Source organism: Aedes aegypti, chromosome 3 (genome assembly GCF_002204515.2).
Source record: "Aedes aegypti strain LVP_AGWG chromosome 3, AaegL5.0 Primary Assembly, whole genome shotgun sequence".
Taxonomy (NCBI): domain Eukaryota; kingdom Metazoa; phylum Arthropoda; class Insecta; order Diptera; family Culicidae; genus Aedes; species Aedes aegypti.
This window is the reverse complement of record NC_035109.1, coordinates 343,083,749-343,108,979: the sequence shown is the minus strand read 5'-3', so window position 1 is coordinate 343,108,979 and position 25,231 is coordinate 343,083,749. Positions and strand designations below refer to the sequence as shown.

Here is a 25,231-nt window from a genome sequence, read left to right as displayed (position 1 = left end):
CAAATGCTGTAACGGTTATGTATACTTGTTTTTAATTAATTATGAATCGTGGTTTACGGCTAACCAGCATAATGGAAGTTCAACAACTACCGAAAAGCTAAACGTTACATATACTTTTCAATTGTATTGAATGGACATATTGATGTGAAGTTTTTGCGAAAAAGTTACACGTCTTCTTGGTGAGAATCGAACTCACGACTCCCTGATCTCTAGTTAGAGCGCGTTACCCCTACGCCACGAGAGAACTCATGGACGCAGAAGTTAACCTGAATTAGATTTCAGCTCAATAATCACGTGGTCCTTTTTCGCAAAGTGCACCTCTTTCGGAAGAATTAGATGCCCATCCAAACACAACGCTTTATATATATATCCAATGCCTAGCCCGAGAGCGCATTTTTTTAGGTAGTGAAATACATACTTTAATAAACCTTTTATTTTACTTTTTGACACCGTATAACATTTTGAACCCTAATAGAAAAGGAATACATATAACATAACAAACAAACAAACAGTATCTTAGAATTGGTCTTTAAACGACTGTAAATGCCGAGTGTCCATGATTGTGCTACTTTTCCTCGAAATTCGTTTCCCCTAATATTGTTTTACCGAATTTCATTTACCTTAACGCCAGTTCTCCGAACGACCTTTTCCACTAGAATGCCATTTCCTCGAATGACCCGTTTCCCCGAAAAGTGATTCAGCTCAAAAAGATGCTGGTAGCTGAATAACAGTTTATTCTGCTGAAAAGATAAACTAAAAGTATAAAGCTCCGAAAGTTCCTCTAGAATGTTTTTTTTTTCTAAAATTCTCCACCTTTAAATGTTTATCGGAAAAGTTCGTACTTGTAGTTTAATTAGAAAAATCCTCCGGAAGTGTTTCTAGGTAGTTTCTCCAGGAATTCCTTCCGCTAGTGTATCTATCAGATGCCTCCGAAAGTTCTCAATGGAAATTTCAGCGAAACTTCCTCTAGGAAGTTGCTTTAGCAAGTTCATTTGTTAAGTTCCTTTGGGAAGTTCTTTCGGTGTGTTCCTTCGGTATACTCCTTCGGTATGTTCCTTCGCAATTCCATTTGCAATTTCGTGCAAAATTTCCTTTGGAATTTCCATTAGAATTTCCTTTGAAATCTCTTTTCGAATTTCCTTCGGAATCCGGAATTTTCTTTGGAATTGCCTTTGGAGCTTGCTACGGAATTTTCTTTGGAACTTCGTTCGCAATTTCCTTAGGAATTGCCTCTGTATTTTCTTGAAGGAAATTGTTTCTGAAAGTTTCTTTTGAAAAGTTCCTTCGGTAAGTTCTTCCGGAAAGATCCTTCGGAAAGATCCTTTGAGATATTTTTCGGTAAGATCTTTGGGAAGTTTTTTCGAAAAGTTCCTTCGGGAAGCTCTTTAGGAAGATCCTTTGAAAAAATACTTCGTGAAGTTTCTTCGAATATCCTGCGGAATTTCCTTTGGATTTTCTCGAAGGAGCTTCCACCAGGATTTTTTTTTTCAGGAAGGTTCTAGGAAGTTTTTACATAAAATCCAGGAGTTTCCATCTGAAGATATTTTAAAAAGAACGGTAGAAAATTGGAATTCCCTTCAGAATTTTCTTTGGCATTTCCTTCTGAATTCCTCACAAATTTCCTTCCGAATTTTCTCTGGAGTTTCCTTCTTTGAAATCGCTTTCGAAATTTTCTTTGGAATTTCCTCATGAATTTTCTCTGGAATTTACTTCGGAATAAACTCTAGAATTTCCTTCGGTATTACCTTCGAAATTTCCTTTACAATTTCTTTTGGAATTAACATCGGACTTTCCTTTGGCTTTTTCTCCAAAATTGTCTTTAGAATCCCCTTCAGAATTGCCTTTGAAATTTACTTCGAAATTTTCTTTAGAGTTCCCCTTGGAATTTTCTTTGGAATTTCCTTTAGAATTTTCTCTGTATCTTCCTTTGGAATTTCATTCTGAATTTTCTCAGGTATTTCCTTTTGAATTTTTCCTGGCATTTCATTTGGAATTTCTCTCGGAATTTCCTTCGACATATCATTTGATAGGTATTTTGTTTGAAAATCCTTTTGGATTTTTTCCGGAGTTTTCAGCGGAATTTCCTTTAAAATTGCCTTTGGAATTTCCATTCTGAATTTCCTCTGAAATTTCCTTCTGTAATTTTCTTCGGAATTTCTTTTGGAATTTCTTTTATAATTTCCTTTAGAATTTCCTTTGGAATTTCCTTTGGGATTTCCTTAAGATATTTTGGTAGGAATTTGCTGTAGAATTCCTTTCTGAATTTTTCTCTGGTATTTCCTTTTTAGTTTTCCCTGGCATTTCCTTTGGAATTTCTCTAGGAATTTCCCTCGACATACCCTTTGGAATTTCCTTTGATATTTTGTTTGGAATTTCTTTTGGATTTTTTCCGGAGTTTTCATCGGAATTTCCTTCAAAATTGCCTTTGAAATTTCCTTTTGAATTTCCTTCTGGAATTTTCTTTCTGAATTTCCTTTGCGATTTCCTGAAGATATTTTGTTCGGAATTTCCTGTAGATTTCCCTTTGGAATTTGCTTCGGAATTTCTCTCGGAACTTTCTTTAAAATTTCCCTTGAGATTTTGTTTGGAATTTTCTTCTTAATTTCCTACCAGAGAAAATTGAGAAGAAAACTCCAAACCAAATTTCGACGAAAATTCCAGACACAATTCTGAATGAAATTCTAAATGTAAAGTCCAAAGGAAATTCAAAAATAAATTCCGAAGCTAATTCCAAAGGAAACTCCGTATGAATGCTTCAAAGAAATTTCGAAGAAAATTTCAAAGGAAATTACAAAGAAAATGCAGAAGAAAATTCCCAAGGCAATGCCAAAGGAAATTCCGAAATAAAATTTGAGAGGAAATTTCAAAAGAAAATCCTTAGGCTAATTCCAGAGGAAATTCCTAATGCAACTCCAAAAGAAATTCCGAAGGAGATCACGTGATGTTCGGATGAAGATCCACATCGAAGGATATTCTGATGAAATTCATCCAGTGAGAAATGTCCTGAAGAATTCCTGTAATAACTTCTGAAGGAATTTTCAGAAGAGTTATGGAGGAATGCTTGGCAAAATTTCTTAAAGATTCCTTGAAGGAGTTTATGGAGAAATTCCCTGGAAAGTCCTTGGGGAAGAGGAATTTTTAGTGAGATGCCATGAATACTTTTTGAAACGAATTTTCAGAGGAACCTTTGGAAAAACCATCCGCGTTGAATTCCTGTGCGAATTCTTGAAGGATTTTTTGAATGATATTACTAGAGAAATTTCTAAAGATATTTCCCAAGAATTTTCTGAAGGAATTCTTGAAGGAATCCCCATAAGAGTTCTGGAGAAAATCTTGAATGTCTTTGAAGAAAACCTGAAATCACCAGGCTGGTGAAATGGCTGGCGCAGTTTTTGAAAAAAAAAAGTCAAAAGCCGAAATAAATCGGTTTATTCTGCAAGCGTATTGCTGGGCAATGCTTCGTTAATACACAAACAGAAGATGTAGATGCATCAAAGCCAAACCTCATTTTTTTCAGATGCATGAGTCGGTCTGGAGAGCCGGACAGCAGATCGGGCTGAGGGCTTGATCGAGTGGTCACTCGCTGGTATTGACCAATCGATCAGGTTATCAGCATGATCTAGTCTGGTCTGGTTTTCTAGAATTGTGCTGGGTTTCGGCTTCGTTTCATCTTCACCAGAAAAAAAACGTTTTTTTTTTTTGCGTAGTCGCGTCGTCGAAGTTTTTTTTCTCGTTTTAGTTTGCACGCGTTCTGAGTGCAATCGAGCTCCGGTTTTCGCATCGCCGGAGTGATATTTTGCTTTTGTGAAAGGGACCGTACATAAGAGATGTAGTATTTTTTGGGCACCCCTTCCTCCATCGTAGCCTATTTCAAAGTCGTAGACTCGCCCACCTCCCACCTAAAATGCTAAGTCATTTTTGGACGAACCCAAATGAGCATGCTGATTTAAATAGCTACAGCTGCTCAAACAAGGATGGATGATTAAATTTGGTGAGCTCGTTTCATGCTTTTATTTTAAATGTATAATATATTATTGAACTTATTTTGTCATGACAACGGTAGCATGTTTTACCGCTAAAAAAAAAATCAAATCGCGATAACTTTTTTGTTTATCAATATTTTTGCACCATTTTTCCACAAGACCTCAAAAAATGCTTCTAGTTTAAGAATCCGTGTCGATATTAATCAGTGGTTATCTAGTTTTGATGATATTCCGATGGTACCAGAAACATCGTTACCGTAATCCGGGGTAACATTGATCAGTTTTTGCGATATTTCTTAAACTTTTCATTTGAGAATCCAAATGTCGCAAGTTTTTTATTTTTAAAACAAGTACTGGTACCCACCGCTTGTGTCTATATACTGTATTTATGTTTTCAGTAGATTAAAGTACGTTTAAATAAATGTTTAAAGGGATTTTTTGATTTAGCTGATATGGGGTAACATTGATCACCCATGTAAACAACGTTCGGTTATATTGAAAATGACGTTACTCACTTAAATCAGGGCCCCTGAAGCCGAATATGAAAACCAAACTCTTACAAGTTATTTACTTTTTGAGTTATTCCAATAATAAAAAAAAACACCTCGAACCGCGGAATACGCCTAAAAGTAGGCAATTTCCTAAGGAAATTATACATTCTTAACAGTAATTCGTTAATGTTGCCTAATTGAACATTCTTATGAATGATTTGACAACGGAATCATTTTTGGCGATGCCATTTTTTGTAAGAATTGCATTTTCCTTGCTCATAATACTTTTGATGATACGAACTTTTTACGAGATGGATCATTCCGATCAATTTTACCCCGCTGATCAATGATACCCCGGATTACGGTACTCAAAAACGGCTGTACCAAATTGCTTCATTTTTTCACAAAAAACTCGCATTATTGTATCATCCCGAGGAGTGAATATCCGAATAGGTTAAAAATTCTGTGGCCTGATATATTTACGTGGGTAATGGCTACGCGTCGACCCCCAAGGAATTTTGCAATATCTTCGTGTCCAGATGTCCAATAATCAGTATCGATACATATTCTATAACTAGAAGAGTTTTTTGAGAGCTTGTGAAAATTTAGTGCAAAAATATCGAGATACAAAAAAGTTATAGCGATTTGAATATTTTTTTAGCGGTAAAAATGAAGCTGCCGGTAGAGGGGTTTAATAAATCGATTTAACAAGATATGAACAGTTCGTCATTGTAAGTGTCAACGACTCCTGTACATTGAGTATACATTGAAGACGGAGTAGCAGCTACTAAATTATTTAGAGACGATCAGCAGCAGGACCTCAGTAAAATAGCAAAACTTCAATTTTCTGTACTTTGCTACCAACATAATGACTTCACTGGTTTTATAAAAAATACATCCATGCATGCCAATACTGATGAAATATTGTTTATCCTTTCATCTTCGGAAAGGATTCGCTCACTCGGAAAAAGTATAAATTTTTATTCAGCAGCTCCATCAGAACTCCCAGAACGATTCAACTTCAGTTTTGTCATCCAACTTTCGTCGAAATCCCACAGAGTTGCTGCAACATTTACAGTCGAACAGCACATCCGAGCAGTTTGAATCATGATATTTCAAATATCACTTTCAAAAGGAGATATTTAAACTGTCAAAAATGTATGAAAACATAACGTTCCAGAAACATGATATGGGTTCAATACCCAACCGCTTGTTTCATAATAAAACTCCGTAGGCTGAAAAGCATAACCCGTTCATTAACCACAAACAAATATATGAAGTAATGACAAATATGAGTGCCAGAAAACTTTTCAATGAAATGGGCTATGTCCAGGGAACTGGCGTACGGAGAAACGACATTCGGGGAAAAGAAGCACCGTACCCAAAAGCTCCGCCACTGCCTATAAAAACAAATCATGTCAAAACCAATTTACTCCACGTTTACCATACATCATTCAAATCGTCAAATTCCAATAACGGTTTCTAGCTCAAACGTCCTGCATATTTTTTCCCAATTGCCTGCAGAGCTCTAAACTCAATAAACACGAAATATGTTGTTTGCTTTTGGAGCATTGGGACGCTGTGAATATATATTGCAGCCTAACAGATAAAAAGGCACCATCATCGTGTGGTAAAATCATAATCGCTCAGCATCCCCCCTACCTCTGATCTCATACAATCAGCACCGTTTTCTTTGCGAACCGAAAAGATATTTAGAACCCATACTAAACCAATTTATGATCCTCGTTATGGAGACCGCGTGATGAGTAGCTCAAGTAGCAGATCCCTGGCTATAGCTGCCGACCATGAATATTTAATTTTTATTTATGCCTTTGAGGGTCTCCATTCGATTACGAGGCGTGAAGAAGAAAATATTGCAAAGTTCAAGGTGGGTTGGTGGGATACGCTTGAGAAAACCATTCGTAACTGTAAGTGGCTGATTTTATTTGAAAGAGATGTGACTTTATCTATATGAAGCAATCGAAACAAAATACAATAACCAAACATGTTTGTTTGTTGAAACCATAGTGATAGTGTTACCTAACACAGAACACCTAGTTATAAGAAATTAATGTAATATTTGAAAAGATAAAAGAAATAAAAAAACAAATAAAAAGAAAAATAATGACAATTTAATTCTTAAAAAAAATAAACTGACAGCATACTGCTATAAAATATGCATGTCTATATGAAAAGACAAGAGTTTGCTTGAAACCACAAGCATCGCCAAAGTGCTAGCTACTTTCATCATCATATAAATAATCAAAGTTTCCCACACTCTAACACTTTTTTCTTTTCCCATTACAGGAAGACATGGTCTGTCTGTCCTGCACGGCCACGGGGGAACGTGTCTGCCTGGCGGCTGAAGGCTTCGGCAACCGGCACTGCTTCCTCGAGAACATTGCCGACAAGAACATCCCGCCGGACCTATCGCAGTGCGTGTTCGTCATCGAGCAGGCGCTCTCGGTTCGTGCCCTGCAGGAGCTGGTCACGGCTGCCGGTTCGGAAACCGTAAGTACACCCCTAAGCCCGGAGCGAACGACCAAGAACTGCCAACGTGGCACAAAACCGCAAAACCAATCTTCAAAACCGACCAGCAGAGGGATTTTGATTTTAAATATAGCAACAACAGGTTGAGATTTTCCCACACAACGAACGGCACAAACGACTTTCTCACAGGCACTGTGTGGTATAGGTGTGAGACACTTAGATGCACAAGGAAGGTTGTACACTTCGCACCTCTGCACAATTAATTTCGTCTGAATGGTTACAGTGTATGGGGAATGAAATAACGTTCACATAAAGCGTTTCAAGACGAAGGACTTAAAAGCAAACCAACTGTCATACTACGACTAATTTTACACACACTAAAGACAATTCTATTGCTAGACTCTGCTGCCAAGACAACGTTTTCCAAAGCACAATTTTCACCTGTTACACTTTTAAGAGTTTCTTGTGCTATGCTCTTTTCGTATCTACCTACAACGACGCTTTTTTGGTCTAAATTAAAAAGTCATGTGCTGAATTCATTAATCACATCAATCACCTGGAGGTATTGAACAAGTTGATCATGATGAAAAGCAATGAATTCACATCGGAGCGATAAAACCGATGCCAAATACATAGGCATGTGTCAAACAACTTTTCTTGTAATACACAGTCAATCACACGACATAACCCATCCGAGGAAACCGTTTGGGTTTTGACCTTTCCCATGCTCCACTCAATTTTCAGGCACCCTCGACGGACACGCAGGCCACTCAAGTCATACACACCCACGCACACACACAACGCACGAAAATGTTCGCCGGTCACACACCGGTTGTCCGTAAAACCCACGAAAGCAATTGAACACGCACGGTACCTTTAGCGAATCATTGTGCTCCTCGAGAGGAAACGTTAAAAATGAAGTTTGGGCAAAGATGGGATTCGGGTTCTTTTTATGCGCATTCGGGTGCTCGTAAAAATTTGCGCATAGCAGACCGGATGGTGAAAGTTCCACTGGGTTTGTAAAAAGTTCACTGTGGTTCGAAATAAGAATCATTTTAAGATAATAAAAAATAATAAAACAACATAATAAGTTATCAACATCGAAAATTTGTCAACTATTTAAAAACATAACATAAAAACATAAAACATTTAATACTTATCATTTAACATGATGATTTAACAATTAAACTGTAGAAAATAAATAAACCATTGACAAATACAAAAAAAAAACATAGCAATATAAACAAAATCTTAAACACAACTTAGAGCAACTTCAACGGGGGCGAATATTTAGGCGAGTAATATTATCGCTCATGGAGCTGCCATTTTAGCTTAGGCATTAATGTTCGCACCGGTCGTAAATACATTTAGTACTACTCGTTTTTGTACCGGTCGTTGTTTTTTGGGTTGTTAAAACAATGGCGAACATTTAAGATAGATTAATTTTTGTAATTCTATTGACATTTTATTTATATTTTGGCGCGGAACCTTGAAATTCTAATGCAAATCTTTGAAAGACTTCAGGATTTCTTTGGGAATCATTGCAATTTTCGTGGAAATTGTAGTATTTTGGTACAAATCGTTGGCTTTTCGGTAGAAATATTTAGGGTTTCTTTAGAAGCTACGGGAAGTAGGAATGTTAGGCATTACTCTAAATTCTTTGGGATTCTGACTGGAATTATTGTGAATTCTACTAGAATACTTGTGAATCCAACTAAAGTCCTTGTGTTTTAGGGTGCGGATATTTTTTTAAAAGTTCTCAAAACCAACAATTCGTGTGCTAAACTCTATAATGGAATCACATTTAAAGAAAAACCGCTAAGTTTGAGCTAAAAATATTAAGATTTAGAGGTGGCGCAAGCATTTTGAAGGTGAATTTTTAAGTTGTAAAAATGGCATTCAGTGACATCACCATAATTTTGTTATTTTCTAATAAATTTTGAAACTTTTAGCATCATTATCTTCAAAATTAAGTTTTTAATAACTTTGAAGAACATCAAATTTGTTTGAAATCAAAACTAATCTTAATCAAAATAGTTTTCTTCTTTCATTAGTTTACCAAAAAAATCATCTTTATTCATAAATACTCAATCGATTCCAATTTTGTTCTTTTCAAACAGTTCATACAACACATTTTTCAAAAAAAAATAGTTTGGTTTAGAAATTTAGCAAAAACTACCCAAAGACATGATTTTTTGACGAAAAAATCATATTTCGTTGGATTATTTAAGTTTTTTTTGCCGCAAATTGCATTTTTTTTTTCAATGATCCTTAAGTTAACAAAGTATCTTGTTTTAATTACGCGTTGAATAGTGCATATATTTTGTAATATGTGCAAACATGTTTTGTTTTAATTTGTTTTTAAAATTGGTGCAAAGTCCTTTTCAAAGGTTTAACAAATGAGAAAAATTAGTTTCAACTTTAGAGATAGTATTTAAAAAAAAAACTGGCATTTTCGTTAAAAAAAAAAACATTTTTTTGTTGAATGACTTGGTCGAATGAACTTTTAATGAAATATGTTGTATGAAAAGTTCGAAAACAATAGAATTAGCTTCAAAAGCATTTAAAAAAAATTGGAATCGGTTCAGTATTCACGAAGTTTGACCACACAAAGATGATTTTTTTTTTAGTAAAATGAGAAAAATATTGGAGTACACTTCTTTTAACTACAACTAATATTGGTTTTAGACAAATTTTGCGTTCAACAAAAATTTCAAAAAAAAAAATTTGAAGGGAATGATGCTTAAAGTTTCAAAATTAGTTTAAAAATAACAAAGTTATGTTTACTTCATTGAAGGTCATTTATTATAACATGAAAATCACCTTCAAGTCGCTTGTACCACCTCTAAATGTTAATATTTTTGGCTCAAATTTTGATGTAATGTATATTCAACTGGAATTCTTGTGAATTCGACTGAAATGTTTGTATAATTGACGAGAATCCTTGCGAAATCGACTGGAACCCTTGCAGGCCCAACTGGAATCCTCACGAATCTGAGATGAATCCCTGCGAATGTGACTGGAATACTTGTAAATCCACCTGAAATTCATATACATCCAACAAGAATCTTTTGGAATTCAACTAAAATCCTCGCGAATATGACTGAAATACTAGCAAATCCAACGGAACCCGACTGAAATTCTTGTATATTCTGCAAGAATACTTGCGAATTTAATCGGCATCTTCGAGAATTTGACTAGAATACTCGCTAATCCGACTGAAATCTCTGCGAATCCGACTGGATTCCTGGCGAATACCACTGGAATTCTTGAGGAACCAAATGAAATCCTTGCGAATTTGACTTGAATCCTTGTAAATTTAACTGGAATCCTTGTGAACTCACCTGAAATTCTTGTGAATCCGACAGATATCCCAGACAACCAAAATGTACGTATAACGAAATCACCTGGAGGCTTTGTATGTGCAAGATTTCACTTATAAGATGTCGCCAAAAGGCCTTCTACGTACAAAAGTGGAGGCGATATGCGTGCATACAGGGGATAGGCAAAATGATTGAGATAGGCAAAATTTTTCCCAAATTCAAATGCTTATAACTCTATGATAAATGGATGAAATTGGATGCATCTGGAAGCAGTCGATGCCAAATTTGGTCCAGTTTTAGGAACTTCCTTGGCCATGCATATTGGCCACTGGACACCGGAGATGTTCCGTATTTTCTGAGGTCATGTCCAAATGTCATTTTTTCTGCCGCTTGTATTTTTGTGCGGTGTAAAGTTAGATAGATGTTTGCAATTTTCCTAGAAACTAGAACTAATAGGAAGTTGAATGCCACCGGACGCATTAAGATTGGTTGGAAATCTTCAGGAATATGACCATTTCCGTAGAACTGGTTCTGGAAAGCATGGTCAGTCATGTTTGTATTTCCAATCATGTAAATATTATCCGGAGCTATATCCAAGCGGAGCTATATCCAAGCGGACACCAACCTTAAAAATGATGTTCTTAAAGGTAGATTCTCTATGACTCATGTGGTATTCGTAAAGATACCAGTAGAATTTGCAAGCGTTTCATTCGAATTCACAAAGATTCCAGTTAATGCACAAGGAAGCTTATTGGATTCGCAATGACTCCAGTTGGATTCGCAAGGATTTCAGTCGGATTCACAAGGATTTCAGTCGGATTTGCTAGTATTTCAGCCGTATTCTCATGGATTCTAATCGAATTCTCAAGGATCAAAGACGGATTCGCAATTATATAGGATTGATCAGCAGGAATTCCTATGATATTTGCAAAGATTTCAGTCGAATTCGCAATGATTCCAGTTGGACTTCGCTAGGATCCCTGTGGTATTCGCAAAGATTCCAGTAGAATTCCCAAGGATCGCAGTCAGATTCACAAATATTCCAGTCGAAATCACAGGGAATCATATTGGTTTCGCAAGGATTCCAGTCGAATTCGCAAGGATTTCAGTAGGATTCGCAAGCATTCCAGTTGGATTCGCAAGGATTCCAGTGATATTCGCAATGATTTCACTTGAATTCGCAAGGATTTAAGTCAAATTCGATTTTTTTAGTCGATTTCCAAGGTTTCTAGTAGAGATGGTCGGGTTTCGGGTTTTCAAACCCGAAACCCGACCCGAACCCGAACCCGACGGGTTCGGGTCGGGTTCGGGTTTGAAAATTTAAATTTTTTCGGGTTCGGGTTCGGGTCGGGTTTGAAGGCTACAAAATTATCGGGTACGGGTCGGGTTCGGGCTTGAAAAAAGTCGGGTTTAGTTGGGTTTGGGTCGGGTTTGGTGAGAATGGTGAACAGAGTAACAACCTAAAAGCTTCCCTATGCATCAGAAACGATGAATTTAAAATCTTTTCAAACTCGGGTTCTACTCGGGTTTTTCTTAGAAAACTTTTTCGGGTTTCGGGTCGGGTTCGGGTTTGAACAGCGAAAATTTTTCGGGTTCGGGTCGGGTTCGGGTTTGCTTTTCAATTACAGTCTCGGGTTCGGGTCGGGTCCGGGTTTAAAGAAATAAAATAAGTCGGGTACGGGTCGGGTTCGGGTTTGAAAAATGTGAAACCCGACCATCTCTAGTTTCTAGTGGTATTCTCAAGGATTCCAGTCGAATTCTCAAATATTACAGTCGGATGCACAATAATACTGGTCGGATTGACAAGGATTCCAGTCGGATTCACAAGGATTCCAGTCGGATTTTCAAGGATTTCAGTCGGATTTTCAAGGATTTTGGTCGGATTTGCGAAAATGCCATTCATATTTGCAAGGGTTCCAGTAGTATTTTTAAGGTCATTAAAACGATTGCGTTGATTACTTTGTTATCTTCGCCTACGTTTCGGTCCGGGAGTGGACCTTCTTCAGGGCTCGAATCGTTTTAATGACTGTGAAGCCGAAAAACAAGATATAGTAGAAAACGTAGCCAGTCAAATCCATCCCGTTACGAAAAACATGGCAACTCCACAACAAAGTATTTTTAAGGATTTCAATTTGGATTCACAAGGATTCCAGTCGGATTCGCATGGGTTTCAGTCAAAATTCCAAAGATTTCAATGGGAATCCCAAGAATTCCGGTCGGAATTTCAAGGATTTTAATAAGAATTCCAGGAATTACGATTACGGTATGTTCATCGGAATTCTACCTAAGTCCCAGAATTCTCCGAAATCGCAAAATTTTTACGAATTTCAATTTCAAGAACTTCTACCGGATATCATCAGATTCCTAGAGTTCTCGCTGCTTGGGAACAGGCTCTGTCCCAGCGACAACGTAAATTCAAGAAGAAAGAACCAAGCAGTCGGCAGTTTGTTAGGTGAATAATGTTTGTCAACATTCAATCTCTTTTAATTTTTTTAAAATCGAGATTTTTTCACATCTAGCAATCCTGTAATAAAAGATTTAGAATAAATTTTATAAACTGGATGTCTTAAGAGTTCAGAGTAAGAATTGTACGCAAAACTTGAACGAATTACAGTAGATGTTCGTTAAGTGCAACATTATAACGTTTCACCTATAGAAGGAAAACCGATAAAGTAAAGTAGGGCGAAAGTTCGATTAGGGCAAGAGTTTCTATTTAAGATTTCTAGCTCAGTTTAAAACAAAAATTATAAATCTTATGGTGGCTCGATTGCTATCCAAGTGAGATACCTTCACTCAAAAAAAAAAATAGTTTGGGATTTAGAAAAGTTAAGGCTATTTGCTTTTTTTCAGATATGACTATTGTGATTTTCGGCCGAACTTTCATTGTATGGAACAAATTAAAAATAAAATTCGATTTTTTTATGTAAGGGCGTTTCTTAGAGATTGTCAGGTTTCTCATGTTTCAAACCCAAACCCGACCCGTACCCGACTTACTTTATTTTTTCAAACCCGGACCCGACCCGAACCCAAGACAATAATTTAATACTAAATCCGGATCCGACCCGAACCAGAAAAAAATCTTTTTTCTAACCCGAACATTCGTGGTGATGGAATTCGGAGTGATGGCATTCGGAGTAATGGGGTATAATCGAATTCTTCGTTTCAGATGAACAATCTAGCTTTAAGGTTGTTGCTCTGTTCACTATATTCACCAAACCCGACTTTTTCCAAGCCCAAACCCGATAGTTTTGTAGCCCGACCCGAACCCGATCCCGAAACATTACAAATTTTCAAACTTGAACCCGACCCAAACCCGTCGGGTTTACCTAAAATCCATACATTATCTTTAAATTTAGCGAAGTTTGGCTGATCCTGCGAAAAAAGTCATTACAAAAATTGTTATTTTTGGGTATTTTACAATTATTCATACACTCCAACCTTTTTTTACGACCGTTTTTTTTTACCGACGGTTCTTTTTACGACCACTTTTTTACGACCGAAATTCAGATTAACGACCGTTTTAATAAATGATCAATATCTTAAAAAGTATTCAAGATAGAGGGTCATGATGTTCAGCAAAATTGTTCAGAAATTCGAGAGCTGGTCATTGAATCGCGGAGTTCTGCCACTAGGTGGTGCTAGTGTGCATCATAATATTGTTTTGCGGATATCACAGGATCCACTTAGAAAGATGGCGTGGTCAGGATACTGAGCTATCCGCAAAAAAATATCTATACTCACTAGCGCCGCCTGATGGCAAAATCTCGAATCTCTTGGCTAGAATAATGATAGCCCTTGAGCTACTGAACAACTTTGCAGAAGACGCCATCTTTCTAAGTGGTCAGGATCCTGAGATATCCGCAAAACAAAAGTTGCATGCACACTTGTATTGCCTGGTGGCGCAATTTCACTTGAGCAGTGTTGCCAGCTACGACAAAGTTTTGAACCCTTCATGAAAAACTGGATTACAGTTGAAGAGTATTGCTATGTTGCTAAGCATTCTATTTTTCTATTCCGCTCAAGTTTTATGGTTTTGATCTTTTCTTTATTCTTCTTAAACAGTGTTGCCAGCCACATGAACATTTGTGATTCTGCCGAATGTATGGTACGCAACACTTTCTTCAACTTTGGTGAACATTCGGTATCGTTATCTTTAATTTTTTTTTTGTATTTGCAGAACGCACCCCCAGAAAATTGGCTCTTTTGATAACAATCGAGTAGTGCTGCCATCTATTACCAAAATATGAAAACTTGAACTGCCATTTTTGAACGGCCAATCATGATTACAAATACTGCAGTATTTCCACATCTAGGGGTTGGGGTGTATTTTGAGTAATTGTTTGATGAAAATTTAGTGTGTGTTTCTCTACAAACATAAGTTAATGGCTGGTATAAAGTATGCCTGTCAATAAAAGTATAGAAATTTGGGTTTTGACCAGCGAAGTTTTGCCCCACACTAGATTCGAACTCCTGCCTCACCGGTGCACCGCGGTGAGGCAAAAGTTTTAAAACTGTTATAACTAAAAATGGGTAAATGTTTTGACACATGTTTGTTCAGCAAAATTGGTAGCCAATATGTTGAAGGTTCACTGTGAGGTATTTATTTCTTTTCAACTGCTATAGTTTTCTTGGAAATTTTGGTTATCCACTTTACTCTAAATGCAGTGACAAATAAATGACAACTGAGCTTAAATTAACGTCAAATTCAAACAGATAGCGATACGATAAAAGATCTTGCAATTATTGCATTTGCACTTTTTGCAATTATTGAAAAATTGTTGTATAAAAACAAACAAAATATCTAGATAGAAACATCTATTGTAGAACTCACATTATATATTTTGGTATTTGTCTTTTAAAGCATTATTGTATTTGTTACTAAAAAGATCATAAGCAATTTAAAAATATAAAACATCAACAGTTTAAAAACAAAATAGTAAATCAACGCAATCAACAAGTATAGTAATTCAACAGTACAAAGCCGTATAAACATTCATAGAAGAGTACTCAACAGACAAAACAGGAGTCAAAGTATGAAATATATACTTACGTTACATCGCAAAGTTGTGATTCCTAAAACAAGTTCAACGATAAACCCTCCTTCAAATAAGCATAACCCAACCGTGACCGATTCACCGCAACGACACCTCTTTTTCTGGCTTCTCTCAATTTCAGGGCAATGACTCGGTAGTAAGTACACCCACACTCTCAGTGCAGATTTCATCCCGCAAGCAACCCTGTGATTTCGTCTTCGTGACCTCTGTATTGTATCTGTTTTCAGTTGCCACTTATCATTTCACTGACTTTTCCTCTTTTAAGTTTTACCTTTCTGTCATTGGCTGGATTTCGTGTATTTTTATCTGGTTTTGTTTCTACTGTTTTTTTATGTTTCCGTTTGTACTCCTTTATTTTACGTTTTCGTTTTGTTCATCTTTCTAAATTTCCTCTACTCAAAATTTCTATCCCTTTCTTCGTTTGTCTTTCGACTGGATTTGTGTTTGTGACAGTGTACTCCGCGGAATGAAATTTAGCAACACAGAAAATACTACCATTTGCAACCACTTTGAAAAACCGATCCAAATTGTGCCCGCTTTTTGGATGAAGTCTAACACTGACTGACCGATTTGTTCCCGCGGAATGACATAAAACAAAACCCAATTGTCGACAAGATTGTTGAAATAAGGTTCTTAAATTCTGTGAATAAAGCTCAGGCGATGATTGTGTGACTGGTTGTTCTCGATTTTGTTTGTGCAAATGTAAATTGTACCCAGTGGCCTCTTCAGTAACCAGTGGATTGTTATTCTATCTTCAGATTTAATGTCTCCGCATACAAATGCTGCATAGCTTGTCAGGCACCGGATAGTTTGCCACAGAGTCAAGGACGAACGACATTACTCCCTAGTGTGTCGTTGAGTCACGTGAATTTGTATAAAAAATGCATGTATACGTTAAAACAATACAATCGTGCTGCTCGTTTCTACAGATACCCAATATTCACCAACACAATGGCTAACAATTCAGTGAAATGTAAAAACTGGGGTTGGTTAACAATCAAAATACACAAACATTATACATGTTTTCTTTCACACTCTCATCATTCATCGAAAGCTTTTGTGCATGAATCACACCATCAGCAGAACAGGAACACAGAATAGAATGTAGAAAAGTACTAAGCTGTAAACATAAATAGCCGATTCGAAACCTTTTAAAGCAATCAATACTATTTCACTTTCTACCTATCGCTATTTCGTGGCTTGGTTTTAACGGCCTTGCAAAGTTCATAAATCATACCAAAAATAGCGAAATGATACCGAATCTGCAGATCCCATGGGATGCAACCGTGAACTGCGATGCTACGATGAAAGCTTTTTCATCACCTTCCTCGTTGGAAGGATGAGAGGAAAAAATCGATCCTATACAGTGTGTATTCACGTAAATTTGGGATTTATTTAATTGAAGCTGTTTTATAATGACTTAAAAACTGTTAATGTATAGTTTATAGTTTTAAATCATGAAACATCTAATTTCTCCACATTTTTCGCTGATGTGCAAACTTTTTGTATTTTTTTTTTATGTTTGGCACACACTGTACTTCTGATGCTGCAGCTCAATCAACCTTGAAGGCATGCCTAACTAAGCTAGCCTTTATTCAACCATTCAGAGCACTATTTACTCTTTTCGATGCATGATGCATGTAAGAGACTGTTGTCAACAATGGAACAACTTGAGGAGCAATTAAAACAAATACTGCTACAGAAGTTGGATTGTGACAATTTAAATAAAACATTGTCAAATATTGAAAATAGTTTCCTGCTTCAAATATGTTCGTTCTCCGCTATTCAAAAATTGATATATTTGAGGAACTTTCTTTGGCATTCGGTTTTGTTAATATTCTTAACATTCACAAGTGACTGATATATCAATTCAAAGATATAAATACCATTCAGATAAAATCAATCAACATTGCTTGTCTCGATGTTCACTGCTTTACCCTAATTTTACATACAGCGATTCCATCGTATGGTGGATTTCCATATTGTATCAGGGAGTACAACCAGCGCAGATTTTCCCACCCGTTTCCTTTGCCTTCATTGCACCGCTACAGTGAAGTGGTTCGTTGTCTAGAATAAAACTGTGTGAATATATAGAAAAACTAGCGTTGTTCATAAGACATCATAAGACCAACGTTCAATATCATATGCGAATAGTTATAGCATATGATAAAGGCAAGCATTTTAGCTAGTTGGACAAGAGAACTTTTATCGAACTGAACAATCGATCAGAGAGTTCTCAAAACTTGAAGAGTTGATTTCCAACAAATTTGTATGAAAATTCTTAAAAGAAAAAACTTTTCGATATTCTGTATACAGTTTTAGTATAATCAAATTCCTCAAGGAATATAGAAGGGTGGCTTCAGAATTTTTGCAAATCCCATGGAAATTAGTCTACTAATATTGAGGGACTTGTTAATACTTTCAAAGTGAATTCCATCCATTTCTTATATATCTACTTTTTATTGCCAAGTTGATTCCGAAATATGTTACCGGATTGATTCTGTCAAATCTAATAAGGTACAGTGGGGGAAGTGTATCAGTGGGGTAAGTGGATCATTTGTCCATATTAAGCATAAATACTTGAAAATAATGAATGTTTTCGCACCATTGCTTCGTTTTAGGTTATATTCTTACGTCCACACTAATACTATTACAAAACTGGTAAAACACGTTCACCAACACAAGCAAACTTGTAAGCTGCAAAAATCAATTAATTTCAAAATTGTTTTCTATCAATTAAAAATCCATTGTATCTCTGTCTAAAATCGAATACTATTAGTTTTTTCAACGCATGGTGAGCATTTCAGTTCTAATTGAGTGAATCACAATGAAAAATGTGTGATTTTTATGAATAAACACAGATAAATTGAACATGGTACACTTTCCCCTACTTTTAAATGGGATGGGGTAAGTGGATCAAGCATTGTTATAGCATATTAGCAGACTGCTTATGCGAATTTGAATAAGTTTGAATATGCTGAAATGTTGTTTTCCTTTAACTTTTTTCATTTCTAGCTTGAATTTGTCAAAGTTCCATAGAAAATTTGAATTAATCCACCTAAAAGTATTTTCAATCTCTCTGGTATAAAAAATGTAAAATAATGAATATTTCCAAATTCAAACAAAACTTTTCGTGGTTTATCTAAGCTTTATTGCGATAGAGCAAAATAAACAAATTTACCAATTGAAAGCATATCATCGTACCTTATTTAACGATATAAATTGTTCTAGACGGATGGTACAATTATATTCACGAATAGAATAAAAAGATTTCAGTTTGTTAAACAAATAGAAATGTAACTATTATTTTTAAACTACGAGTATTTTTAGAATACATCATTAAGAATAATCTTACAATACGTCTACAATACTTATGAGAATAAAATAATAATAAAATTTTTTTAGTTTGAATAAGTGTACATATTTTTTTCATAATATTTTGATATAATAAAGATACTTTTTAATTTAAAAAGTATCAAAATGTAACATAACTTGCACTAATAACATGTACGAGAGCAACGTCATTCTTACTATACATAATTACACCACATTTGTTTTGAGAACCGGTTATTTTTATTGGTGATCCACTTACCCCACCATGGTGGGCCAAGTAGATCATTTGGCGCAAATGTTTAAGTCCCTCATACTCAATACATAACAATCAGAAAAATCGAAATACATGTCGATTTGAAGTATATTAGTCCATCATTTGTTATCCACAGAAAAAAGTTTGAATTACATTATTCACGTTAGCCGTACATAACAATGAAGGTGACTATTGATTTTTCTGTATCCACTTACCCCACGGTACCTTACTGAGATATTTCGCTGAAAGTTCTACTAGAAATTCTTCTGTGAATTTCTTTAAATATTTTCTTCAAATATTTTATGACAAATTTTTCCGCAAAGTTCGACATAAGTCCTTAAAAAATGTTTCCAAAATACATCACAAACTGTGTCTAAAATTCTTCTGTTTTTTTTTTCTACATATATGGCTTCAAATCCCTAGTTTATTAATGAATTGGAAAGAAAATTGTTTTTGAAATGATTCTTGCCTAAGAATCTTCAGAGGAAATTTGTTAAAAAAAAACCCCCTAGGAAAACTTTTGCTTCCAAAATAAGCATAGCGGTAAAGAAATCTGTAGAGAAACATGTAGTAAAATAACTGGGAAGGGGGAAAGAATTCAGTATATTCATAGATAAGTTTGTTGGAAGATCAATTCCTCAAATCACTTGTTTAGAAATAATTTTACCAATTATTGTCAGAATCCATATCCTTGGTTAGAATTTTTGTGCGATACAAGGGTGGAAATTCTAGAGGCTTTCTGGCAGAATTTTAGAAAACCAGAAGTCAAGGAAGGGTGGATTTCAAAGATAATTTCTACAGAAGATTCTAATGAAATCTTGAAAAAAGTAAAGTATAGTAGATTTGAAAAATTGCAGAATTTTTAGACGTATCATTTCCTGAAACTCCATCAGAAACTTCTCAACAAATTTTCAAAGAAATGCACTGTACATCTTCGGTAACGTTTTTAAAAACACCGGCAATATTTTCGCCGTAAACTTCTACTGTACTACAAAATATGCGACAATAGATCCTTCAAAAAAGATTGTTTGGAATTTCTAAAGGTTGGAAAAAATAGGTTCTTTCTTCATCAATAGGTTTACTTTATAGTATCATGAACTTCTTCAGTGTTTTTGAACCAAAAAATTGAGTGTGGATAAGTTTTTAATGTTATTTATGGATCCTAAGAATACCATTTGATATATAAATGGAGTTATTTCTAAAACCTGAAATAATACTTAATGGAATTTCTAGAGAATTTTTTTGAGAAGTTCAAGAATGAATTACAAAACAAAGTAAATCTGATGAAAAATTTCTTTAAAAAAATTATTTTGGGAATTTGTGGGGAATTTTCTATTGGGAATTTCGTTAATGCGGTTCAAATAAAAAAAAACTCTGGAAAATTGAAGAAATGGGGGATGTTGCACCTTGATTGTAAAGAAATCTAAAAAAAAAATATCTGTAAGATAATGCTGATAGATCCACGGAGAACTTTTTAAAAAAATCATGAATAACATTTTTCCAATTGAATTCTTTTAAATTGCTAATGAATTTTTTATGGAATATAACAAGGAATCCTCTGGATAATTTTCGCTGTGATTTTTTTTTAAATAATAAAAAAAAGCAAACTGTTCTGAAGAATTCGTGGAAGAAAGGAGAAATTATCAAAAGAATTTCAAATGCATTCCCTGGCGGAAATCTTCATGAGATTTTTTTAAGCAATTCGATAGAGATTCTTCTAGAAATTTTCTGATGAGATCAGAAAGTCTGGGAATGATTTTTTGTGGAAATCCTAAGATGAACTCCGTGAATCGGAGGAGTTCTTGAAGAAATCACTGAAAAGTACGAAAATAATTCATAAAGAAAATCCCGTAGGAATCTCTTCTAATCACAGATTACCTGAAAAAATCGTGGTAAAATCACAAAGGACATTCCTTGTGTTTTTTTTTTCGCTAGAATTATTTAAGGATTTTTGACCGGATTACAAAAAAAAATGAATTTGTAAATTTAAATTTACAAATATCACTGATGTGCCGCAGAATGAGACAAAATAACAAATAATCCAAATCAATACAAATCTGTTAAAGCTACGAAATTTGTGGAAATCGTGATTATTGCAAACGACATTACATCTGTAAAACAAGTATATGCTAGGCCCCCTCCAGAAAAAAAAACTAGCTACGCTAATGGTGATCGGGTATCTGAAATGGCCAGAATCAATGAGAAACAATGTTATTTGACTTTCTGGTAGCTTTTTACTAATAAAAAGTACACAATGAATATTTTTTTACCGCTAATGTTGGAAAATCTTCGTGAACCTGAAAATCCGGAACGAATATACCTCATTTGAATCCGGAATAATTCCGGAACCAAGTGGTCAATCCCATTTCTTCTGAAACATAATAAATCTCGAAGAGTATGCGGTTTGTTTGAGACCAAAATATCCAAAACCGGTCTATAACTGGCCAAGTAATGATTTTTTAAAGTTCATTATTAATGAAAAGTCAGATGTTGGGGGTTTGAGAGTTAAATTCTTTGTTAAACGCGAGGAGTACGCAATTTCAACGCACTCGAAACAAACATTTTGAAAATAAAAGTTCTCAATTGAACCCATGATCTAAGCCTTTTTGAAAATTATCTAAAATATTGATAAAACCTCAGAGACCAATTGAGAGAAGCATTGAAAGAAAACAAATTATTACTTATCAATTTCGGAAAAGCTCAAAAACTTGCTGTGTAGCTTGAAAGCGCGCATAATTTTAATTAAGGACTCACTAGTCCAATTGAAAATCAAGTAACTCAAGATTTCGAAAGCATTCTTAATCAAGAAAACGTTGTTGAAAATTCCTGGTGCACTGATTTGGAATAAGTGAGATCTATTACAAAATAATACAAAAAAAAATATCCGCACCAAGAAACTAACACAGTAGCTAATAACTCTTGATTGATATATTTAACGAATGTTTTCAATTGGCATATTTTCCTGACAAATGAAAAGCAGAAGCTTCTAGCCTATCATCAAATGAGCTTGCTTTTCTCCTCCAGCAAACTTTTTTAAAAGGTCATTTTGAACAGAATGATTAGGCCATGCGTTTCGTGAATCATTTTTTCTGTATATTCAAACTTTATTCTATGGGGACGGACCTGGTGTAGTGGTTAGAACACTCGCCTCTCACGCCGAGGACCTGGGATCGAATCCCATCCCCGACATAGTCACTTATGACGTAAAAAGTTATAGTGACGACTTCCTTCGGAAGGGAAGTAAAGCCGTTGGTCCCGAGATGAACTAGCCCAGGGCTAAAAATCTCGTTAATAAAGTCAAATCAATCAATCAACTTTATTCTATAAAGCAATTACAAATTACAACTATCAAATATTATTTTCAAATTATGCATAACGTCTACTGTAACACAATTTAATCAGCTCGACGAGGACAAGTCGTGCGACAGTCTAATCTAAACAAATCATGTACCTTCCCGCACGAAAATCGCTGGAAAATGGTTGATAGCATGCGACAACCACCGCCGCTCTTCGCATTTTAAGTCAAAAAAGTAATTTTCAGCTGGGCCATGTGCCATTAGATTGATGCAAATTTTGAAATATTGGCTCCCCTAAGCTCAAACGATATATATTATGTTTAATAGCATCCTCCCAAAGTTTGAAATGATTCTGAAGGAATTTGACTGTGCACAAGCCATTTGAAGTTTATATGAATATCACTATGGAAAACACCAACTTTTTGTGTTCAGGCCTCTATCTCTTCGACATAATATTTAATGGAAAAGTGAACAACCTCTGCTTACGTGAAATCCTTTCAGCTACAACTTTGCTGAAGACCATATTTTGATAGGACTTAAGGATAAATTGCTATTCTCAATCATAAACTGGGGCTGCATTTTGCATGCTTGACCAACTGCTCGGCAGGCAACAGTGGTGTTCCTGGCGGATAGAATTGATCAATTTAATCCAGGCTACTATGTTCTATAGCAAAACAGCAGTGTTGCTCTGAAAGTAATTGAATGATCATCTCAGCATGATTTAGACTTTGTTATCTTCAATAACAAATTATCCTTACGCCCCATCAAAATGTGGTCTTCGACAAAGTTGTAGCTGAGAAGATTTCACATGAGTAGAGTTAGTTCACTTTTCCACAAATTATTATAACGAGCAGTTAGAGGACTGAACTCCAAAGGTTTATCTTTTCCATAGTAATTTCCATAGAAACTTCAAATGGCCTGTGCACAACCAAATTTCTTCCAGATCACTTCAAATTTTGGGAGAATGATTTTCATCATAATTGAAACCGTTTAAGCATAGGGGAGCAAAAATTTCAAAATTTGCATCAGTCTAATGTGCCATACATCACACGAAACACACAAATCACACGTTCTAAACGAGCAAACACGCCTCCGAGCTTTAAAGGTTGAAATCCAAAAGAGAGAAACCGTATTGCCCTCCTTACGTATGTGCATAAACTTTGACGAATGGAAACAAGCGAATCCTCGACATATTAAATAAAGCCCAAAAACACAAACCGCTGCAAATGTCTTGTAACCGCGAATTTAAAAACTGGATGAACGTAACCTTCTGGGTGTCCTGATACTGACACAATTTCTTTTTTTTTTTTGCTGTTGTTAAAACCAAGTAGAATAGATAGAACGGAATGTCGCGAATGCCGCAATGGAATGACGCTTTAACCCGCAATGTTGTGCCAGAATGTCTAAACAACGAACATCAGAAGTTCGTGCAACTGAGTCAAACCTAAACCATTAAACCATATGAAAAAAAAATCGAACGCCTATTCACCCTTCCCTGGGTGAATACTGTGAATGGCAGTGGATGAATTTATTAACCGCTTTTTTCTAAAACATTTGTGCTGCTATCGTGGATCTGAATCCATTTACTAATAAATTTTTCTTTTATTTTTATTTTCTTTCAAACTTTCTTTATCTTTTCCTCTCGACCAATCTAGGGCAAAGGAACAGGTTCCGGGCACCGAACGCTGCTGTATGGCAACGCCATTCTGCTACGTCACAACAACAGTGACATGGTAAGTATAAGTTACGTTACAACATTCAAGGGGGGGGGGGGGGGGTGGATAATCCCCACACCGAAGGCATTAATGTTGTAACGTAATGGAATGAAACACGCTGCGGGATCGTTAATTACGTGAGGAGAGCCATTTTTCGCGGTTGATGGGGTTAACTGAAGAGGTCTCCGGTTAGCCTAGTGAACCAGGTGACGGAATTTCCTGTCCGGAAACGATTGATTGGATTTTCACTTATACTCTTATACACTAAAACAAATTCATTCAAGTTCACGAAGACAAAGAGTACATACATCGTTAATATATAGTAATTTCAGAGCAGGCTAACTTCAAGTAGGAACGTAGATACAGCAAGAAAAAGATGAATGAAATAACTGATGATGGTGGTCGGAAATCGTGTGGCTGTCGCGTGCTCATAAATTAATACTGGATGTACTTTCACAATGTATGAAGGATCAAAGTGTTGTATAGAAGCCAAGTAGCTATCGTGTAGAGTTGCCTTTAAGATGAGGATTGTGACTTGGTTAGATGTTGAAAAGAAACTTTACGACTTTTTATCCAACATTTAGCTTCTTCAGAGATTCATCCAGGGATTTATCAGTTGGTGTCAAGTTGACCCGACGAGTTTTTTTTTTTCTATCGTTCGGATATTTGGACAAACCAAAATTGAGCATGGAGATTACGCTGTTTCAAAGAAAATAATTCATACGAACATTGATTTAAAATCCAAACATAATGTAATCGGCATTAGCGTATTGAGGAGCAAGGGTAGTAGGAGAGCCGAAGTAACGAATTAAGTGTTTTCGCTAGTACGATTCAGAAGGTGTCCTTTTGCATATCAGAATAAACGACACTCTTGTTTCATAATGGTATCACTAAAATCTTTTAGAGTAGCGGTTTTCAAATCGTACTCCGCGGAGCACTTGGTGCTCCTCGAAGCCTTGTTAGGTGCTCCGCGACAGTTTTGAAAATGTGTGCTAATGCTTTAAAATATCTCAACTTGTTGCTTAAAAATTACGGTACGCTTATAATCATACCATACTAAGCCATATCTAGAATTTTCAAGAGTAAAAATTAAAAGAACAAAACAACCGATCATGCTGAAAATTTGATCGATTAGTAACTCGTTAGCTGTGACTAATCGATCGAATTTTCATTTTGATTTCATTTTGAAATTTCCCTTAATTTGTGCTCTTGAAAATTTAGATGTTGTTGCATCTTCACCTAACGAGGTTTTAGCATTATGGTAGAAACACATTTTTTATGAATCTTATACAC

General features: G+C 35.6%; 1 protein-coding gene across 19 annotated transcripts in view; it reads left to right on the top strand.

Moving 5' to 3' along the window:
* LOC5579122 (ryanodine receptor) overlaps nucleotides 1-25,231 on the top strand; it is a 134,689-nt gene that overhangs the window by 66,772 nt on the left and 42,686 nt on the right. For 12 of the 19 annotated variants that reach the window (XM_021851815.1, XM_021851821.1, XM_021851820.1 and 9 more), the window contains 3 exons: nucleotides 6,782-6,985; nucleotides 15,463-15,477; nucleotides 23,879-23,956. In XM_021851815.1, coding sequence (XP_021707507.1) covers nucleotides 6,782-6,985; nucleotides 15,463-15,477; nucleotides 23,879-23,956 — 297 coding nt within the window. The remainder of the gene's footprint in view (nucleotides 1-6,781; nucleotides 6,986-15,462; nucleotides 15,478-23,878; nucleotides 23,957-25,231) is intronic. The other 7 variants (XM_021851832.1, XM_021851830.1, XM_021851827.1 and 4 more) reach the window with 1 other exon arrangement.